This window comes from Megalobrama amblycephala, linkage group LG7 (assembly GCF_018812025.1).
Source record: "Megalobrama amblycephala isolate DHTTF-2021 linkage group LG7, ASM1881202v1, whole genome shotgun sequence".
Taxonomy (NCBI): domain Eukaryota; kingdom Metazoa; phylum Chordata; class Actinopteri; order Cypriniformes; family Xenocyprididae; genus Megalobrama; species Megalobrama amblycephala.
The window spans coordinates 21,410,785-21,429,628 of record NC_063050.1 but is presented as its reverse complement, the minus strand read 5'-3'; the positions used below and the strand labels follow the sequence as shown (position 1 = coordinate 21,429,628).

The 18,844-nt window shown below is 38.9% G+C and overlaps 1 protein-coding gene across 12 annotated transcripts in view; it reads right to left on the bottom strand.

Annotated features, from left to right (window-relative positions):
• Positions 1 to 1,501: 1,501 nt before the first annotated feature.
• Positions 1,502 to 18,844, bottom strand: part of LOC125272010 (activating transcription factor 7 interacting protein) — a 44,199-nt gene continuing 26,856 nt past the window's right edge. For 6 of the 12 annotated variants that reach the window (XM_048196518.1, XM_048196516.1, XM_048196519.1 and 3 more), the window contains exons 2-14: positions 10,114 to 10,176; positions 8,803 to 9,418; positions 7,998 to 8,176; positions 7,299 to 7,445; positions 7,038 to 7,112; positions 6,853 to 6,908; positions 5,972 to 6,033; positions 5,211 to 5,876; positions 5,071 to 5,105; positions 4,928 to 4,985; positions 4,397 to 4,486; positions 4,175 to 4,209; positions 1,502 to 2,493 (exon numbers count right to left, since the gene is read on the bottom strand). In XM_048196518.1, the coding sequence (XP_048052475.1) occupies positions 2,026 to 2,493; positions 4,175 to 4,209; positions 4,397 to 4,486; positions 4,928 to 4,985; positions 5,071 to 5,105; positions 5,211 to 5,876; positions 5,972 to 6,033; positions 6,853 to 6,908; positions 7,038 to 7,112; positions 7,299 to 7,445; positions 7,998 to 8,176; positions 8,803 to 9,412 (2,481 nt within the window). In that variant the 5' untranslated portion in view covers positions 9,413 to 9,418; positions 10,114 to 10,176 and the 3' untranslated portion in view covers positions 1,502 to 2,025. Of the gene's footprint in view, positions 2,494 to 4,174; positions 4,210 to 4,396; positions 4,487 to 4,927; positions 4,986 to 5,070; positions 5,106 to 5,210; positions 5,877 to 5,971; positions 6,034 to 6,852; positions 6,909 to 7,037; positions 7,113 to 7,298; positions 7,446 to 7,997; positions 8,177 to 8,802; positions 9,419 to 9,813; positions 9,899 to 10,113; positions 10,177 to 12,568; positions 12,660 to 16,995; positions 17,077 to 17,463; positions 17,556 to 18,844 lie in introns of those variants that run through there. The other 6 variants (XM_048196514.1, XM_048196513.1, XM_048196521.1 and 3 more) reach the window with 6 other exon arrangements.

Here is an 18,844-nt window from a genome sequence, read left to right as displayed (position 1 = left end):
TATATATATATATATATATATATATATATATATATATATATATATATATATATATGTGTGTGTGTGTGTGTGTGTGTGTGTGTGTGTGTATATACAGTGAGTTGGCTGGTTATAGCCACTCCCACTGGTTAATGAGCCGTTTTGTGACGATCCACTGATTGCTAATAGATTAAAGAATGCTTGTGAATAATGGATGTGCATCCTGTATAAGGCTGTCAGGCCGAAACACGTTGATCAAACAAGGTTTCACAGACAAGCCTTAAGCTAGTCCTAGACTAAAATGCATGTTTGAGCTGTTTTAACTAAAAGCAACTCGCAATGACATTTCTTAAAACAAGTCAGTGCCAATGTTTTGTCTCAAGATGCACACCAGTAATGTTTTTTTCTGGTGTATGTTTATAAGAGCTATAAGAGCTACTTAAATATCCTAACTTTTTTTTTTTCAAATAAAACATTTTAATTGAATATTTGTTGGTAAATTAAATGCACCGATGAGTTCTATAAATGTGCATCCTGATCTTTTTTGGATCTGGTTGAACTGGACTAACTGTACTGTGTTCTTGGAGACAGCCTGACATCCAGCCAATAGCACATTACAATAAGCAAGTTGTAAGGTTATGAAGAGATGAACTAACTTTCCTGCATCATAAAGAGAATATTCTGCAGCATTTTTAATATTTTTGAGGTGGTTATTAAAAATATATAGACTTTTGACTAATAGAATGAAGTCTGTTCCACAGTGAATCTTTGAACCTCCCGCTTAGACAGAAACAGACCATCAAGCGCACAAGCAGAAATTTTGAAGCTGGAATGAGTTTTGTGAATTCATTCTGCTCTGTAACAGTAAATGATATGAAGCTGCTCTTAAAAGTTTTCTGAGATGAGGAAGCTGACTGCACATTTCCAATTTTCTAATATTCCTATTGTTATTTTTTCAGAATACGAAAAATCATTGCTATGGTAGTAGACCAGGTTTCATCAAATTTTGGTCCCTTTGTTAATCTATTCAGAGTGCCAAACAAATACCTCCAATTAATCTTATTTTCTGGGTTTGCTAAATGTATGCTGACCTTTATGTGCTCAACAGTAACTGGCAACACTGGCTGCTTCTGAAATCACATACTTCTATCCAGTACACTACAAAACAGTATGTGAAAGAGTATAACTATAATGTCTGAATTCACAGTATTCATCTAGTGGGTACTTTACTATCCCATGAGGCCATGGGAGAGGAGTTGTGAATGGCAGTGAAATGACAACAGGTCACATGTCAATGGCAACATGACAATAGTATGTCCAGATTACATTCATACTACACACATTAATACTATATAGAACATACTTTGACAGTCGCAAAGTAATTAAGTACTTGCTCAATAAATGCTTCCTCCATGGCTCTCCATGCTACATATAGTTGAACAGTTTGAAATATTTGTAACAGTACTTATATATGTCATTCAATAATTCACACTGTAGTTTTGACAAATAATAAAGAGATACCTTTTTAAATATATCAATACTTTTATTGAGTGTCATTTTGGAGTGTCTGGGTACCAGACAAAAAACATTAGAAAACCTTTAACACCTCTGCTTTCCTGTCCTGTAGCTAATGACCGGGACCTATATTGGAACATCTGTGCAATGTATTGAATATTATTTTATTAAAAAAAGGTCACCTTAAAAAAAAAAAAAAGAGAGAGAAAAAGAATTCTGAAAACAATACTTAACTCTGAACATTCTGCACAAGGAAAATACAAATTTAAGCACAATGCAAGTTTGATAGTTCCCTCCTCATTGTAAAATAAAGAAACAAATAGTGTAAGTGTGTCTGTATGCAGTGATGAGTATTTGTTTTTCCATTTGCATTAAACAACCTATTTGAATTCCCTACAATTCCTAACACGAAGGGCAAGACTAAACCAGTGGTCTGCGCATAGTTAACAATTTTGTAACAAATTACAAATCTCCCATCATACTTCCTTCGGCCTAGGCCACATCCTTTTGTACCATCCATTTGGAATTATTTTAGGATGATGCAGAGGATGCTGGATTAATGACGTCAGTGCACTGTGGTTCACAGAAAGGACCGAAGCGACCATACACATCTTTCGCCCTCACGGCAAAATAATATGTCGACCCTGACACAAACTGGGTCAAGGTGCACGCCATGGGCAGTGGCAGTGCCTTCACCTCCCCGATCTTCTTCCACAGTGACTGAGCTGAAGCACCAGATGCTGTCCCCTGGTTGTCCTGGTGATAGGCGTACAGGTGATAGGTATCTACAGCGGCGCAGTTGCGGTCTGTTTCCGCAACACACCAAGAGAGAACGATCCCGTTTTGGCTCTGCACACGGGCCAGTTTGAGCTGGGGCTGCTGCGGTGGTGACGTGTGGGCAGCCTCGGGTGGGAGACGTGCCGGTGGCGATGGTGCCAGTGGTAGTGGAGGAAGAGAGGTGGAGGAAGAAGAGCTTGGACGGGAAAGAGATGGAGAATCCTGAGAGAGAACAAAGAGGGAATGTAAGAAAGATTATTATAAGAAAAAAAAAAAAAGTGATGTCAAAATTAACGTGTGGTATTGCTGTCCCCTCAAAATAGCTCAACACACAGCCATTAATGTCTAAAACACTGGCCACAAAAGTGAGTACACCCCAAAGTGAAAATGTCCAAACTGGGCCCAATTAGCCATTTTCTCTCCCTGGTGTCATGTGACTCAGTATTACAAGGTCTCAGGTGTGAATGGGAAGCAGGTGTGTTATTTGGTGTTATAGCTCTCACTCTCTCATACTGGTCACTGGAAGTTCAACATGGTACCTCATGGCAAAGAACTCTCTGGGGATCTGAAAAAAAGAACTGTTGCTCTACATAAAGATGGCGTAAGCTATAAGAAGATTGCCAAGACCCTGAAACTGAGCTGCAGTCTGGTGGCCAAGATCATACAGCGGTTTAACAGGACAGGTTCCACTCAGAACAGACCTCACCATGGTCGACCAAAGAAGTTGAGTGCATGTGCTCAGCATCATATCCAGATGTGTGTGGGAAATAGATGTATGAGTGCTGCCAGCCTTGCTGCAGAGGTTGAAGGGGTGGGGGGTCAGTGCTTGGTCTGCATGGCTGTCGTCCCAGTAGGAAGCCTCTTCTAAAGATGATGCACAAGAAAGCCTGCAAACAGTTTGCTGAAGACAAGCAAACTAAGGACATGGATTACTGGAACCATGTCCTGTGGTCTGATGAGACCAAGATAAACTTATTTGGTTCAGATGGTGTCAAGTGTGTGTGGCGGCAACCAGGTGAGGAGTACAAAGACAAGTGTGTCTTGCCTAGAGTCAAGCATGGTGGTGGGAGTGTCATGGTCTGGGGCTACATGAGTGCTGCCGGCACAGTTCATTGAGGGAACCATGAATGAGCAGCGTATGATCCCCTCCCTTCTGAGACTAGGCTGCAGGGCAGTATTCCAACATGATAACGACCCCAAACACACCTCCAAAGACATCTGGAATGTCTCCAGACCTAAACCCTATTGAGCATCTGTGGGGCATCCTCAAACGGAAGGTGGAGGAGCGCAAGGTCTCTAACATCCACCAGCTCTGTGATGTCGTCATGGAGGAGTGGACTCCAGTGGCAACCTGTGAAGCTCTGGTGAACTTAAAATAATGGTGGCCACACAAAATATTGACACTTTGGGCCCAATTTGGACATTTTCACTTAGGGGTGTACTCACTTTTGTTGCCAGCGGTTTAGACATTAATGGCTGTGTGTTGAGTTATTTTGAGGGGACAGCAAATGTACACTGTTATACAAGCTGTAAACTCACTACTTTACATTGTAGCAAAGTGTCATTTCTTCAGTGTTGTCACATGAAAAGATATAATAAAATATTTACAAAAATGTGAGGGGCGTACTCACTTCTGTGAGATACTGTATATAAATTATGCAGTGAAGACTGAAGTTTGATTCTGGATATTTCCTACCTGCTAGATCAAATATTTAATATATACTCTGTTGTTTCTACATTAATTTGGAAATAAAAGTGTTTAATATATATTTATATTGTAATTATTTCACATTTAATGTGCAGTTTTAATCGATTGACAGCACTATAAAATATTAAAAATATAAATCATAAAGAGAAAAAGGTTTTTGTTTTGTCTTTATATTTTTTATAGCAACACACTCACCACAGAGGAACGCTGTGCAGTTCGAACTCCTGAACCTGGTGAGAAAAAAATTAATTAATTAAAACATTAGTATACAACTCTGAATTGATGCATTTAAATAGTCATATTCTGAAGTGATATAGTAAGCTATATAATATAGAGCAGCAATAGCAAGGCAAAAAAAAAAAAAAAAGCAGAAAAGGGAAAAAGAAGAAAACAGAAAAACAAAATAGAGTCACTCACCAGCATTAGTGGTAGAGCTGACTAAAGGAGGCGGCCCAGATGTACGCTGGGTAGTGATGGGGGGAACAGTGGCCTTCTGGACTCCTGTCACTGCACAGCATCCACAAAAAGAGAGAAATTTTAGGAAATGCAACTTAAAAAGGTAGGTTAAAAAGCTCAAGAGAGATAAAAACCTCAACTAGGATGAGGAAATTAAGCAGTGCGAGTTAGTAAAGGTGCGGTTAACATTTACAATTACTATTCTTCATCTAAATTTGCAGGTGAAATCTAGTCACTTCAGTAGGGATCCACAAAATTGCGTGAAAGCGAAAATGTTCCCCACTCAGATTTAAGTTATATTTAAGTTGGTCATGCAAATTTGCCTCGCTGACAAACAGGAAGCGGCTTGGTTTGAAAGTGACTTTTGTGTGAGCTGTGTTTCATACGTCGCTACACTACTGACAAAAGACAATGGACCTTTTTTTGCCCACAAAAATTTGCTAATGTGACCGCACCTTTAAGATTGAGGAATAAAGAGCAAATGTATTTTACCCTGAACATCATCATCATCTTCAGTTAGATCTATCACAGAACCTTTGGGACGCCCAGGCTGTCGAGAGAGGAGTCAAATTTAGTGTACCATAATTTTACTGCACAAAAGCGGTATTTGCAAAGACATTTTAAACTTTGCTTACCTGAGAGGGCGTTTTCGGTGTGGAGGCCTGATTATCTGTTAAAATGAGAGATTAAAATGATTACATTATGAAAAATATGAATTGATAACAGTCATAGTTCAAATGTATATTAGATAATAAACAAAGACATTGTCTCATACCGGTCTTTGAGGCCAATGCGGAAGCTGATGGCGGACCAGCTGCAGCTGCTGCTGACCCTGTCGCTGCAGGTCCCGTGGTTCCTGGAGAAGAGGCCGCTGTAGACACTCCCACAACAGCAGCACACTGTGTAGGTGTGCGGGCAGTTGTCACAGATATCCCTGTGCTGGGTGAACTAACAATCCCTGTGCCACCCGGATACACGGCTCTCGCTAATGACACCGCCGGAGCTGACGACGTGGAGGAAGATGAAACGACACTGCCTGCTGGCTTTTGAAGGATGAAGGTGGTAGCAGGTGTAGTCGTCTTTGCCTTACTGATGCTACTAACCGTAGATAATGACGACACTGGTATTAAACCAACACCACCGGCAGCATTAACTAATGCCCCGCTTTGCCCATTTGCCATCGCTAAAGGCAGCTGAATTAAAAGAGGCTGAATAGACACTGACTGACCCCCTGATGTTACTGGGGTGTTAGTCATGACCCCTGTACCGGGACCCGTTTTTAGTAGTAGGGTGCCTGTCTGAGACTGGCCAGGCAAAGAGGTGGATGAGGGAGTAGAGCTTGTTGTTGTGGAGATGATCTGTAGAATGGGTGCAGGGGCAGCCAGAGCGGAGGAGGCTGGCGTAGTTGGTGTGGACAAAGGTTTGGGCTGAGCTGGGATTGCTGAGGGAAGAAAAACAAATATTTAATGAAATAGTTACTAACTGTATGTAAGAACTAGAATTAATAAAATGTTGTAAGCATTTTATAAAGCTCACCAGTTGAACTAGAACCAGTGGGTGGACTGGACAGTTTGGGATCCACTGTGGTTTTAACAGTACTGTAAAAGAACAGAAATGGTATGGAAACATTAAAAAAAAAAATAGCAATAAATAAATGGTGGACAAGCATTTCAAATATTATTTACTGTAGCTATTTGAATTAGAAACAGCAGCACTATTATGTGCAGTTTTTCCCAAATTAGTGTGTGACCAATAGTACGGCTAGAGAATTAGCTCTTCTGACAGTTACACTCTTAGAAATAAGGTTTTTTTTTTACTGGCATTTATGGTTCCATGAAGATCCATTAACATCCATGGGACCTTCCCATTAACAAAGGAGTTCTTTAGATTGTTCAACACACTGAAGAAAAATAATGGTTATTTTAAGAACTGTTTACTGAAAGCTTCTTTGGGGAACTAAAAATGGTCACAATCACTGCAAAAATACCCTTTTAAGAGTGTACTGAGAGTTTGTTCAACCAATGTGGATTAAGGATGGTGAAATTTCTAGATCTTGGCTAGCAGAAGCCCTGCCGCAATAGGGGCCATTAACACAAAATGCATTTTTGCATTCCACTGTGTTGCACTAAACTTGCGCAAGATGGACGTCTTTGTCCGTTGTACTCGTGTGTTTTTTGCGCATAACAAATTACATAAGGCATTGCATTTATTCCTATTCCACTGCCCACAACTTGCATTTTTCTACACAAAAACACATTCTGTGTGAATGGCCCCTTAGAAGGACTGAAAGTGGTGGAAGACTTAGGCCCTAAACTTAGAAGCTAAATGAAAAATAACGATTGAAATATCTTATAATGAAGCAAGAGGAGCATGAACTTGTGAAGATGAATAGAGATTGATATGTCAGATGTATTTACCGTTGCGGTGTAGTCATGTTGCTTGTATTGGCCTGAGCAGCAGAGGCAGCATGAACCTGATTAATGGAAAACAAAGTGCATTTTACCCTAAGTGAACTAAACTTTACATTGAAAAGCACACTTTGCCTACAAACTTTTCCATAACATTTCACTAAATCTATTTTAGCAGTGATGCACACACTTACCTCTTGAGTTCTCTTTGAGTTCTCTGAGGCCTGATTAGCAGCACCAAACTTTTTGGCTAGCCGGGAAATCTTAGCCTAAAGTTAAATCACACAGTTTTATTGATGATATAATCAGATTGAGCAAAGAATATTGCACTCTCTAGTTTAATGTCATTAAAAGCATCCAAAGAGAGACAAACCGTTTTCAATTTGATGCATGATAGCAATTATTCTAATATAATTCTGGCGAATATCGATTCTGGTGAAAACTTCCAAACTCACCTGTAGTGTGTTAATATGCTGCAAAGCATTCTGTTGTTTGGTTGCATTGTCAATCTTCTCCACTCTCTCTTTCAGCTCTTTTAGGCTTCGGTCAAATACAGTCAACTGCAGCACCCGTAACCGGTCCTCGACTAACTGCTGTACCATCTAAAAAGGAAGAGAGACAAGAAAACTAATTAAAATGTCTTAGGTTTGATAGTCTGGACAGTCCAAGTCTCGTTTGGAAGACTTATGTTTATCATGAACTTTATTTAAGAGTATCATTTTCCACAGATTACTCACAAAACTCAACCAAAACGGTTGAATTTTGGTTAGTTCAACCAAAAATGACAATTGGTTTCTCTCTACATCAGTAAGCACTGTTTCTGAACTCTTGAAACACCTTGACTGTAGTCTTGTTCTTTTCCGGAAATGTACAAGACACAGTATTCCTCATTTAAATAATTCCCGCCTAAGGCATACACAAAAAAAAGGAGGTGAGGCCTAGTTGAGTTGCGTTTGTTGCGTAATGAAACTCGTGGTTATGGTAAGAGGCTTCATAAAGATCGAAAGTAAAGAGTGTTACTGACAGACTGGAAAGAGAGGTGCTGCAACACACATCTCTGTATCCCATTCGTTTGTACGAAAGCATGTTGTTGTCCATGGTATGTGACTGCATGCTATAGACGTTATTAGGATTTGGGCAAATAAATAACAAACCTTCTCCAGTTTATGCCGGCTCCCTGCATTGGCTGTGATTTTCAGCTCCAGCTGAGCCTCCAACTCCTCACCCTCCAGCCTTGCTCGTTTTCCATCTCTCTCCGCCTTGATTTCTTCGTCATCTTCATCCTTCTCCTCAGACAATGATCTCTTTGTACCAGCAGGGGAGCTGATGTCTGCTGTTAAGTAGAGGCAGAGAAAGGTTTTAGGTTTAAAGTGCCTTCAACTATTAAAACAGAGCTATTAGCATAACGAATATTAGCTCCAAGGCTAAACATCATGTCAACACTTAGCTAGGAAACTCAAAATTGTTTATCATTTGAGACACAAAAAAAAAAAAAAAAAAAAAAAAAAGAAAATTGTATAATGTTGTTCCAAACATGTTGCAAACCGATTTTACTTTTCAAAAGATATTGAAAAATATTGCAGCTTTTTTGTCCTTACATGGTGAAATGTTGTTGTGAACCACTTTGATTTTCATTGTATGTGCAAAAACCAGATAACTCAAAATTTGTGTTGCACAGAAGACATGAGAGTGAGTAAATGGTGACAATTTTCATTTTTTGATAAACTATCCCTTTCATTAATCAGATTGCAAAGTAATTCATTATTCTCAGGATTTAAGCCAAATAAATAAATAAAAATAGGAAAGCTCATATTTTACTCTAAGTATTCACAGGAGTGCCATTTCACAGTCTCCGCAAATAAATTGTGTGGGAATGCAAGAATGACAAAGATCTCACCACCCCGAAATTAGAGATTGACCAGTAGTTTGCAGGCAGGTTGAGTTTCTAGACATTCTCACCTCCTGCATTCTCAGAAGTGCCTTCTTCGTCTTTTTGGTCCTCTTTCTCAGCATCTACGTTCATGTTCTCCTCACTACTTTCTTTATTTTCATCTCTGTCTGCTTGGATTTCATCCTCTTCGCTCAAGCACAGAAATCCTTCTTTAACCTCTGGATCACAGTTTAACCCAGATGGAGAAGCAGAGAGAGAAGAGGAGGAACTTTTATTGCTTGTCTCCTTTTTCTCATCTGTGGCCACAAGGGGGTCGTCCAAATCCATAGAAGGTGAGGTAGCCTGTGCGTTGGGTGGAGAGGGGGATCGAGAGACAGATGGAGAAGGGGAACAGCGAGCTGAATCCAGGGCAGGTGACATTAAGTCGGCCTCTTTATGATTCAAGTCCTTCTCCATTACTTTCTCTTTCTCCTTCTCCTTCTCCTCCTTCTCGGTGTGGGTGCCATTCACCAGTGGTGTCTGCGGTTGCGATGAGGAAGATGAGGAAGTGGCGGAGCTGGAGGTGGTGGTTGTCAGGGTGTTGTGCAGAGCTTCCAGTTGCTGCCGATCGCTCATCTTCATAGTTTTGCGTGCACGGAAGATTTTCTTCTGAGGCTCCTCTGGTACAGCTACTTCCATTTTCACCTGCGATAAAACAGTAGGAAGATATGGTCAAACAAATGTCTTATATCCTTAACAGGCTAGTTAGCAAAACTCCTTGCAGTACTCAACACATCTGATTAATCTGACCAAGTACAAGTGTCTTTACTGAAGAGCGGCCACAAGGTGTCACTGTCATTCATCTAAAAGCCATTTCCTGCTGTTCTAGAATTTTCTCTTGACCTCGATCACAATACCTTCTTTTAACTGTAACAAAACAGTAACAAAACTGTAACCATAGCCCTGGAGTTCTTTTTAGATGGTAATTCATCCAAAGTAAAAGTACTAAACTGTTTAGATCTGTTAAATCCACACAATCAGTCTAAGCTGAAGCACCTCTCTCTCACAAACCACCAGAAATCTGTTGTGAAAAAAGTTACCTAACGAAAACCAATAACCTTCCTCAGTTCAATTGACATAACTAGTGAGTTGGTAGGGCCGTAACAGCCAGCAGTGCATCTGATTTCAGAATACTAAGAGGGAGAGCAGACTTTGTGTCCTCCCCCTCAACCTGATTGGTGCAATTCTTAGCCAATAAGAGCTGCACACTACAGAATCTGCTAGCGACAAGAGGAGTTCATTATATAATGCAGATTTTCAAAGCTACCATCGTACTTAAACTAGACTCGTACTTCTGTCTCAGTGTTAATAAATCACAAAAAGACATTAGTTTGTCTTACCAGGCTTCTGTAATGTCTCGTACTTTCCTGTTCATGGATTAGGCAGCCAGTCGCTTGAGGATCCTAAAAGAAAAAGAATTGAAATGTTAGGTTTGAAATGAAGTTAAAAATTGTTTCGCACAACTCATTTCATGCTAAAGTTAATTCTTCATAACCAGATCCAAACATCCTTCAGTTCCTTTTTTAGTACAGCTCCCTCATGTTTTAATAAATAAGTTGTTCTCAAAATGTTACGCAATCATAACCCTGTAGTTTTAACATAACATATGAGCGCTGGCATATTCTCTATTTGATTATCTATTAAACTAATCGACATACTTCCTTGGTTCTATGTATATGGATTACAATCTGTGCTGAATCTGTAGCCAAATGTTATGACAAAGACCACATACAGTGAACTCATTGCAAGCTGTGCACAAATAACATATATCGTCTACAGAGAAAAACAAAGAACTTGAGCAAACAGCTAAAGAAACAAAGCTAGTGACATCCTGTAATTAAAGTAGAAGTTTACCCAATACTACACAATTTAGAAACTAATTGAATTCAGATTAATCACAAATTAAGTATAATCACACAATATGTGGTAAAGAGGTACACTGAAAATTGGTATCCTGATAAGACAAGGTAATATTAAAACCTATTTCCTATTCAAAAAGACTGAATTTTACAGGAGGACATATGTTTACAAAATAAATTACGGTACTGTGTTTTCTGTCAGTGCTTATTGAGTGACTAGAAAATGTCTAAATTAGTACACAAAGAATAGCCACCATAATTAAAAACTCGTGATCTGATTTCCAAAACAATAAAATCTTGTCAAGTTTGAAAAAAAGTGTTACTTTAGCAACTAAACTGTTAAATTCTTGTGAAATTAACTCCTCTCTGCCAACACCAACATTTATAAACAAAGTCAAAATACAGTAAACCTCAAAATATTAAACAATTTCCTGTATGTTCCAATATTCCCATGAATAAGAGTTGATCAAGTTGCTAGCAATGAAATGAACCTGCTACTAGCTTCAAAGCACCTTGCTGGATCCAAAAAAAATTAATCTGTCTTAACTTCATTCTAATGCTTAGCATCAATTTATTCTCAGTACTTATCCTCTACTCTAATTATTCTCATTTTTTCTTTGTTTACTACGCCTCCCAAAAATATCTTGCCAAGGTCCACAGGACACCGCATTGCTGCTGCACTGTTACATTAACAAACGTCATCCTGGCAGGTGTGAATGACGCGGCTTGCATACCATTTGCAAAACCTTGAACTTCCTGTCAGCAGCCATTCCCCCAAGTTCTGGTATCTATGACAACCACGAAAAATACTTTTACTCAATTCAATTAAGTTCCATTAGCTTCAAATAATTTTCCATCCTAAACACTGAAGTGTCACCACAAACTGCTGAGTCAGGAGCAAGACAGGTAACAAGGCTGTACAAGACACAAATGAGGGTGTCAACCAAGCTGACAATAGGTAGCCATTAGTAACCCACAAGGAACACTAAAAAAAAAAAAAACAACATTTTCAGATTTTCATGTCAGTAACCCAAGGGGAAAAACACAAATGTGTGACAAAAACTAAACAGTAATAAAGTGCATCTCTGCATTCCTCCATGTCCTCAGTTTTATATCCACAGACAAAAATACATTCATTTTATAAAAATGGCTGAGCTAGCTTCTGGTAAGCTTGTTCTAATGTTGATCTCCGCACACTGCCTCACTGTGGCCCTCCCCCATCCCAACTGTAAACATAGACACTGAGGTTCCCGCTCATTGCAAAATGGTCGCCAGAGCTGCGGTGTAAAGCCAGGCTCAGTTCTACAGTACTCCTCCTCCTGAGGCTCAGGCCTGAATATCCAAGTCCATCCAAGTTGATTTCAGCGATATAACCTCTTGTGGACTGCTAATAAAGAACTGTTCGCAAAACAGCCGAACACTGCATTTCGATCTGAAAACAGTTTCAAGGTAGATACCTGCAATAATTTCTAAGGTAAGCTGAAAACAAAAACAAAATGTTTACAATATCTAAAAATAAGCAAATCACTAATATTCCATTAAAAGGCATTAAATATCAAAAGATCGCAATGAATTTCGCTCGTTTACGGATTGTACGCAATCAAAACCTCCTTATGCGAAAGACCAAGTATGAAATAAAAATATCCCAGTCGAATGTAAAATAGATGATCTCAATCATGTTAAAACTGCACAATTCTCACTAACAGACAAAACAAAAAAACACTAGAAAAAAAAGAAAAAAAAGAAAAAAAAAAAATCGTAAAAAGGGCTGTTCCTACGATAATACGAAAAAAAAAAAAAAAGCCAACGATTTTGTCTTAAAACAAATAAAACAAACATCCACCAAAATTTCCATTAATCTTACGAGTACACAACAATAAAATTGAATGCGAAAAAATTTAAGTCCTCAAGAACTAAAACAGCTCAAAAAAACAACCTTGAGGTTTAGTCTTCAAGAGTAGGCCTTCATTAGTAGTGAGCGCAAAACCGGGAGCATGCCTAGTTTCCAACTAGCTCAAAGCGCACACAACACAGAAAAGAGGAACAGAGAGAGACAGAGAGAACGGGAGGGGGAAGGGATCTCATGTGGAGAGGCGGAGCACATTCTTTGTAAGGTGTTGGCTGTAACTAGAATAGAAAAACAGTGTAGCTACACACAATTGTAGCGTTACAACCAACAGGACAGCGTTATATGAAACAAAAGGTCACTTTTTGTCTCATGATTCTGTGAGATGATTCATCACCTCAAAAAAAAAAATCTCACTGATCGACCAGCAGTTTTCTAAAACCTGCGATTGAAGGTGTTCCAAAAGAAGACATTCATACAAAAACCTTTAGAAAGAGGAAAATAAAAGGACAAAAAAAAAAAAAAAAAAAAAAAAAAAAAAACAGCAGCAGCAAGAAAGAAAAACTGCCATATGCTGTGAAGCAAAAAAACACCCCTCCCCCACTGCTGCAGGCACAGAGAAACAGGGTGGAAAATTACTGCGATGTGGATCGTACCATTTCAACAGAGGAGGGGCGTCTCATGTGCACCGCTATGTGTCAACACAAGAGGGAGCACAGCAAAATTAAATCTGCTCTGCATTTTAAAAATATACCAAGTGACAACAATTTGCCTATATGCATTATTCCAAAGTCCCTATTTTTCAATAAACAACTCAGTAGCGTGCATCCTAATACAGCCCAAGCATCTTTTGGCTGTAACTTTGCTATTGCACAAAAGCAGGTTTATAACGAGGTAAAAGGTCAAACTGCTGCCATAAACAAATGTAAGCAACTGTATTGACCTCATAATGAGCTATGGTCACCATTTTCTATATGTAATGCCAGACAATTAAGTTTCTTCATGTTTCATGACTTTTGACTATTCCCTCTTAGTCACATGGAATCATTCTCAGCTCATGAACATTTTTCACACAGTTTTGCAAATCTTTCACGACAATGCGAAATCAAATCTAATAACTCACAAGAAAACACACAACGTATTAAACTTAAAAGAATGTTTTCTTGCGAGTTATTCCCAAAGGCAAGGGGAAACAAGCCCCTAATGTTTTATTCAGCGTTTTCCTAGTAAAGAGTCACTTGAAAAACTATCCTGACTAAACATCACTCAACAACTACATTTTAACAGACATAGCATAGCATAGCATGTGTTCTTCTGACACATTTAACTGAAGTGTTGATTCGGCAGTACAAGTACTAATCCGCTTCATGACATTTTCCGATTTTATTCCCTCCTCTTCTCCCCATCCTTTCCTGTCATCTCTCTACTGTGCCTATAAATAAAAGTGACAAAAAGGGCATAATATCCCTACATTCAGTCCATGAGAACAAAGCAGAGGACCTTCCTTATCTAAACAAATCTATTTAAGTTCAGATGGCTGATATGTCTGCGGTCAATTTTCACAAAATATATATATTTGGCTTTTACGAGATCTGTAAAATATGTTGTGCTTATATATATTAGCACAACGGCTTTTACAGATCTCATAAAAGCCTAATGTCATTTATGAGTTCCCAGCAGACATTAAATACTGGTGCGTTTTCACACACTCATATTAGGTCTGACACTGTCCAAACCAGACGCGACATGACCAACGCGCTCTTCCACATTCATCTGCACTCCTGTCCTAGCCATGACAAGCGACACTGCATTTTGCCCATCTCACGGTTTCCATTTTTGTGCATAACATCGGGTAGCCTCACCCATTTTCAGAAACATCAGACAAATCCCTCAATATCCAAAAGGATATGAAGAGAAATGGTGCCGCCTGGAAACACATTATAGAAGTCATGAAAATACAAGGTTCCTAGATTGATGCAGTTTCAGCAGTAATGTGCAAAAACATTACAAGTATGTGCAAACCAAGAAAACTACATACTAATCTGATTAGATGTGATTTTGTCGCAAAGCATTTTGACTTTCAGAGTGGACGGAAAGATCACTTGCCACTGAAATCTAGTTGCGCCACATCTGGTTAAGACACATGTCTGCCTAGCAGCAATGAGCTGCCAACATATTCAGCGCCATCCACAATCAATAAACGTGCATAGATACACACACAATGAACCTAATACATCTCAGGCGCATCTCATGATCGAGCACGTCTAGCCACCTCACACCAAGTGTGAATGGAAGGAAAAGAGTTCTCTGCAAGAACTCTACAATGCATACCAAGTTATTTTCGAAATGTATTGATTTTCACGCCAGAAACACCAGTCCTTCAGGGTTTTTTTTAAACTTTAGAAGACCACAAGGAAAAACTTTCCATGAAATTACAAAAAAAAAAAAAAAAAAAAAAAAAAAGGTGTAAAATGGGAATGGGAAAGAAGTTACTTTATAGTGGGGGTGAGAACACTCACTCCTCCCCCACTGCTGAAGAATGTGCAATCAAAACAGTAATAAAAAAAGACAGGGATTGTACGATAACTAAAAAAACAGGGGTGTGGAGATGCAGAACTTTGAATACAAGGAACACTGTAATAAAAATTCATATTGTATTGTGTGTACGATGTTCCTAATGTCTGATGAAGGCCTTGAAGGAGGCTGAACAGCATGGTTTTAATTTGATAAATGTAAAGCTCTTTGTTTTCATATAGAGGAAGTGTGGCGCCTTCTCAGTACGGTCACATGGGAATAAAATAAAAAAATGAGCATAATACTGCAGCTTTGATGAGAACAAAGAAATTGTATGCCATCAGGGTGTAAAATGAGATTCATTCTCTCTGTTGTATTCATTGGCCTCTATGGCGGCGCACTACATTTAGCTTTATTTTACACCGCTATAACTATTCTGATCTATTTTTGAAATGTCTTATTACGGCACTGCTAATATTGCTTGGTGCATGATTACTGGCTTCTATTTTATTCTAATTAAATTCATTAACAGAATATATTATGATATTTTTAATTGTGGAATTAAAATTTAAAAAAAAAAAAAAAAAAAAAAATTCACTCCATAGCGATTCTGAAAACTGACGATTACGCTTTGAGACAGCCGTTTTACAGGGCGCCCAAACTATACTTCATCGTCTTCCGTGGCAGCAGAAGATAAAGCATTACAGGCCTCATCCTTTGCTCTTTATTATACTGCATTAGTGCCAAATAAACTCCCTTCTTTGTTGGTGTGAAAAAAATAGGATTTTATTCCAACCAAAATCACTTGAAACCAGATCAGTTATTGCGAACTCCTAACTCGCAAGTAGAGAATTCCCATCTTAAATCCCACCAACACAACAACTGTTTGTACAAAAACAGCTTTCCTTTAGAAACTACTGTACGCACAGCCAGCTAATAAGTAATAACAGACACAACAGGCATCAACAGGCTGAAACCAGTTGAGATGATCTCATAGATCTCTCTCATGTGTTTAAAAACACTTGGAGGTTTCTGGAAAAGCAATCAGACTAACTAGTTTCTGTCAATTCTATTTTATAAATTAACTATTTTCAGTTTCCCCATTTAAACTTTGCTCACAGTCTGATCAATAACGCTTTCAAAACCCCACAAAACTGTCGTAAATGTGCGTGAAATAGAAAATATTTCAGGCACTAGAGCTTAAACTCCTTCTAGAATGACAGGAATCAAACGCGGCACCACAACAGTAAACCGTGCACACACTGCAGCTACCACTGAGAGCTGGAATTACAGCAAGGTCTCTTTAAGAGCCCCTCCTCCACTCCTGCCATTTCACACTAATAGCTCTGCACTGCAATAACACAAAATGGCCACCAGCTCGGCTGCTGGCAAGCCAAACAACTGCACTATCCATGTGACTTAAACCGGAATAGATTTGATTTCACAAGTTGTCTAATTTATTTTAGCCAACTTGCATGGAGCATGCGCCTGACTCTCTCTGGTTCCTAACGTCGAAGTTCCTTCCAGCAGTTGATTCTCAATTCGCAAAGAAGGCCCTATCGATTCCTCCTCTTGAAGGTTGTGAAACTTCTTCAATCACTCTTCAAAGCTGTCTTCAATCATTCACGCCTTTGGATCCCACAAAATAACCTGCTATATGATAGCACAGAGGTGGCTTTTTGTCTTCTGGACAGCGTAAAGATGTTTCAATTGACGAGTCAGGTGCTTGTCGCTCCTCCAAGCTATATCATCATCAGTCTTCTGGTTTTGCTTCATCGTGGTGTTCTGCGCTGTTATCGGTACTCTTCAATCCCATTCAATCTTCATCACCTTGTGCTTGACGAGTCACAGTTATAGAATAGCAGCAACATCTCTAGACATGCATGGCTAAGTTAATCTACTTATTTTAGTTAAATAGACTACATTTAGCAAGCACTGTTAACAGAAAGGGCCTAAGTGTGTTAGCTCTACCACAAGGGTGCTCAATCCTACTGGAGATTTACCTTTGTGCAGATTTGATTTTGAAGATTGTGATTGGTTCCAAAAAAGGACCTGAACCAGCTAATCATGCTCCTCAGGATCACCTGTAAATTACCACAGGTGAGTTAAAAGAGGGCTGAACCTAAATTCAGATGAAAGGAAAATCTCAGGACTGAGAACCCCTGAACAAAGTTATACCTGCTGAAATAAACTGGTTAAAAACCAATATACATTTAACACATATGTTTGACACTCATCAATATCACATTATGTAGCAAAATATGTTTTGTTATTTAAAAAATAAAATAAAAAAAATGCCCGCATTTTCCACTAACGATAAAATCAAAAATCGCAAACATGTCTAACTGCGATAAATCACATGTAAGTACATTTAGTGCAATCTAGTAAAATAAACCACACATTCACAGAAGGATTCTGAGAAAAGAAACAACACTACAAAGGTACAGGAAGACAGAGAGCTGTGACCTTACACTGCTATCCTCAAATGCAGGCCACCTTCTGCTTGGAGGAGAAATGTGCAAGCGTGACTAGCCTTCGTGCGATCAAAAGCCTAGTACTAAAACTGAGCACAGATGGGGGAGGGGCAGGGCTAGGGCTGTACCATGGACTTTACAGGGGTGCTACTATTATTCATTTCAATAAGTATTAAACACACTAATATACAATATCTGACACTGACAAATGAGCTGTACTATGTATGTCATCCACTTAACTAAAAAGGGGATGAAAGTGATAAAAATGAATGGGATAAAAATGAATGATTTACTCAGGGTTATACTTTCAGATTTTTCTTACTAAATTTAATAACATGTGGACCGAATTAAAAATGTTAAACAGAACTGAAACTGGAAACCCAGTTTAAACACACATTAACTCACAACATATCAAACTAGCTGAAATTAGTTCTAGAGCACAGTCACACTGAGCTGTAGCTCCACCCTCTTTCTGCTAAGTAACACGGCAGAGCAGACAATGGAAAATTACTGAGAGCACACCATCATAAGGACCGAGAGGGGGAGACACTCTTAACTTGGACGTTACAACGGTTCGAGTTCCAAGCAGACATTAATTACAGGTCTCTTCCATCTGAGGTCCAACTAATCGAGAGGTCTGATATGTCTGCCAAACAGCACTGAGGTGTTCCAGAAAGAGCCAATTGAGCGCACAGAGGCAGACCCAAATATTTTTCAATATAAATATTCAAATATATTATGAATCCGTAATACAGCGGTTCTCAAACGTAGCCCATGATTAGTCGTGAGAGAGCGCAAGCAAGTCTAGTCACATTACCTCAAGGAGCACACAAAGGAGTACATGGAAGGGGGAGGGGAGCATATGTTGGACTCTTCCATGTTTGCAGTAGTCTTTAAAACATGTTGACTTCTACACTACTATACAAGAATAGTATGACATTGAACAGGTCCTAACTATTACATCTTTGAAAGACAGCAAGAAACAACTGTCCTCAGCACCAGAACAGTTTGCAAGACCTTGCCATGATTGAGCAAGCCAAATTATTACAAAACAACTGCAGGCTTTTCATTAAATTATGCATTACGTAAAAAAGAAAGCAGCATAGAATGAAAAAAGAAAAGCTATCAAATTTTTGTGGGGATAAAATCATGATAGTGAGAACACTATCCCTTCCCCCACTTCTGCAAAACGTAGTTAAAGCGGTAGAAATGAATAGACAGGGAATGTACTATTGCTAAAAAGAGGGGTGTGAAAATTCATATTCCTTTGCATAGAAGAACATCTGCCTAAATTAACAATCACAATTTTATTATAGTGTGTTGCTGCATTTACAGATCTAGTAGCTTATATATTTAACGGAGGCCTATGCTATGCCAA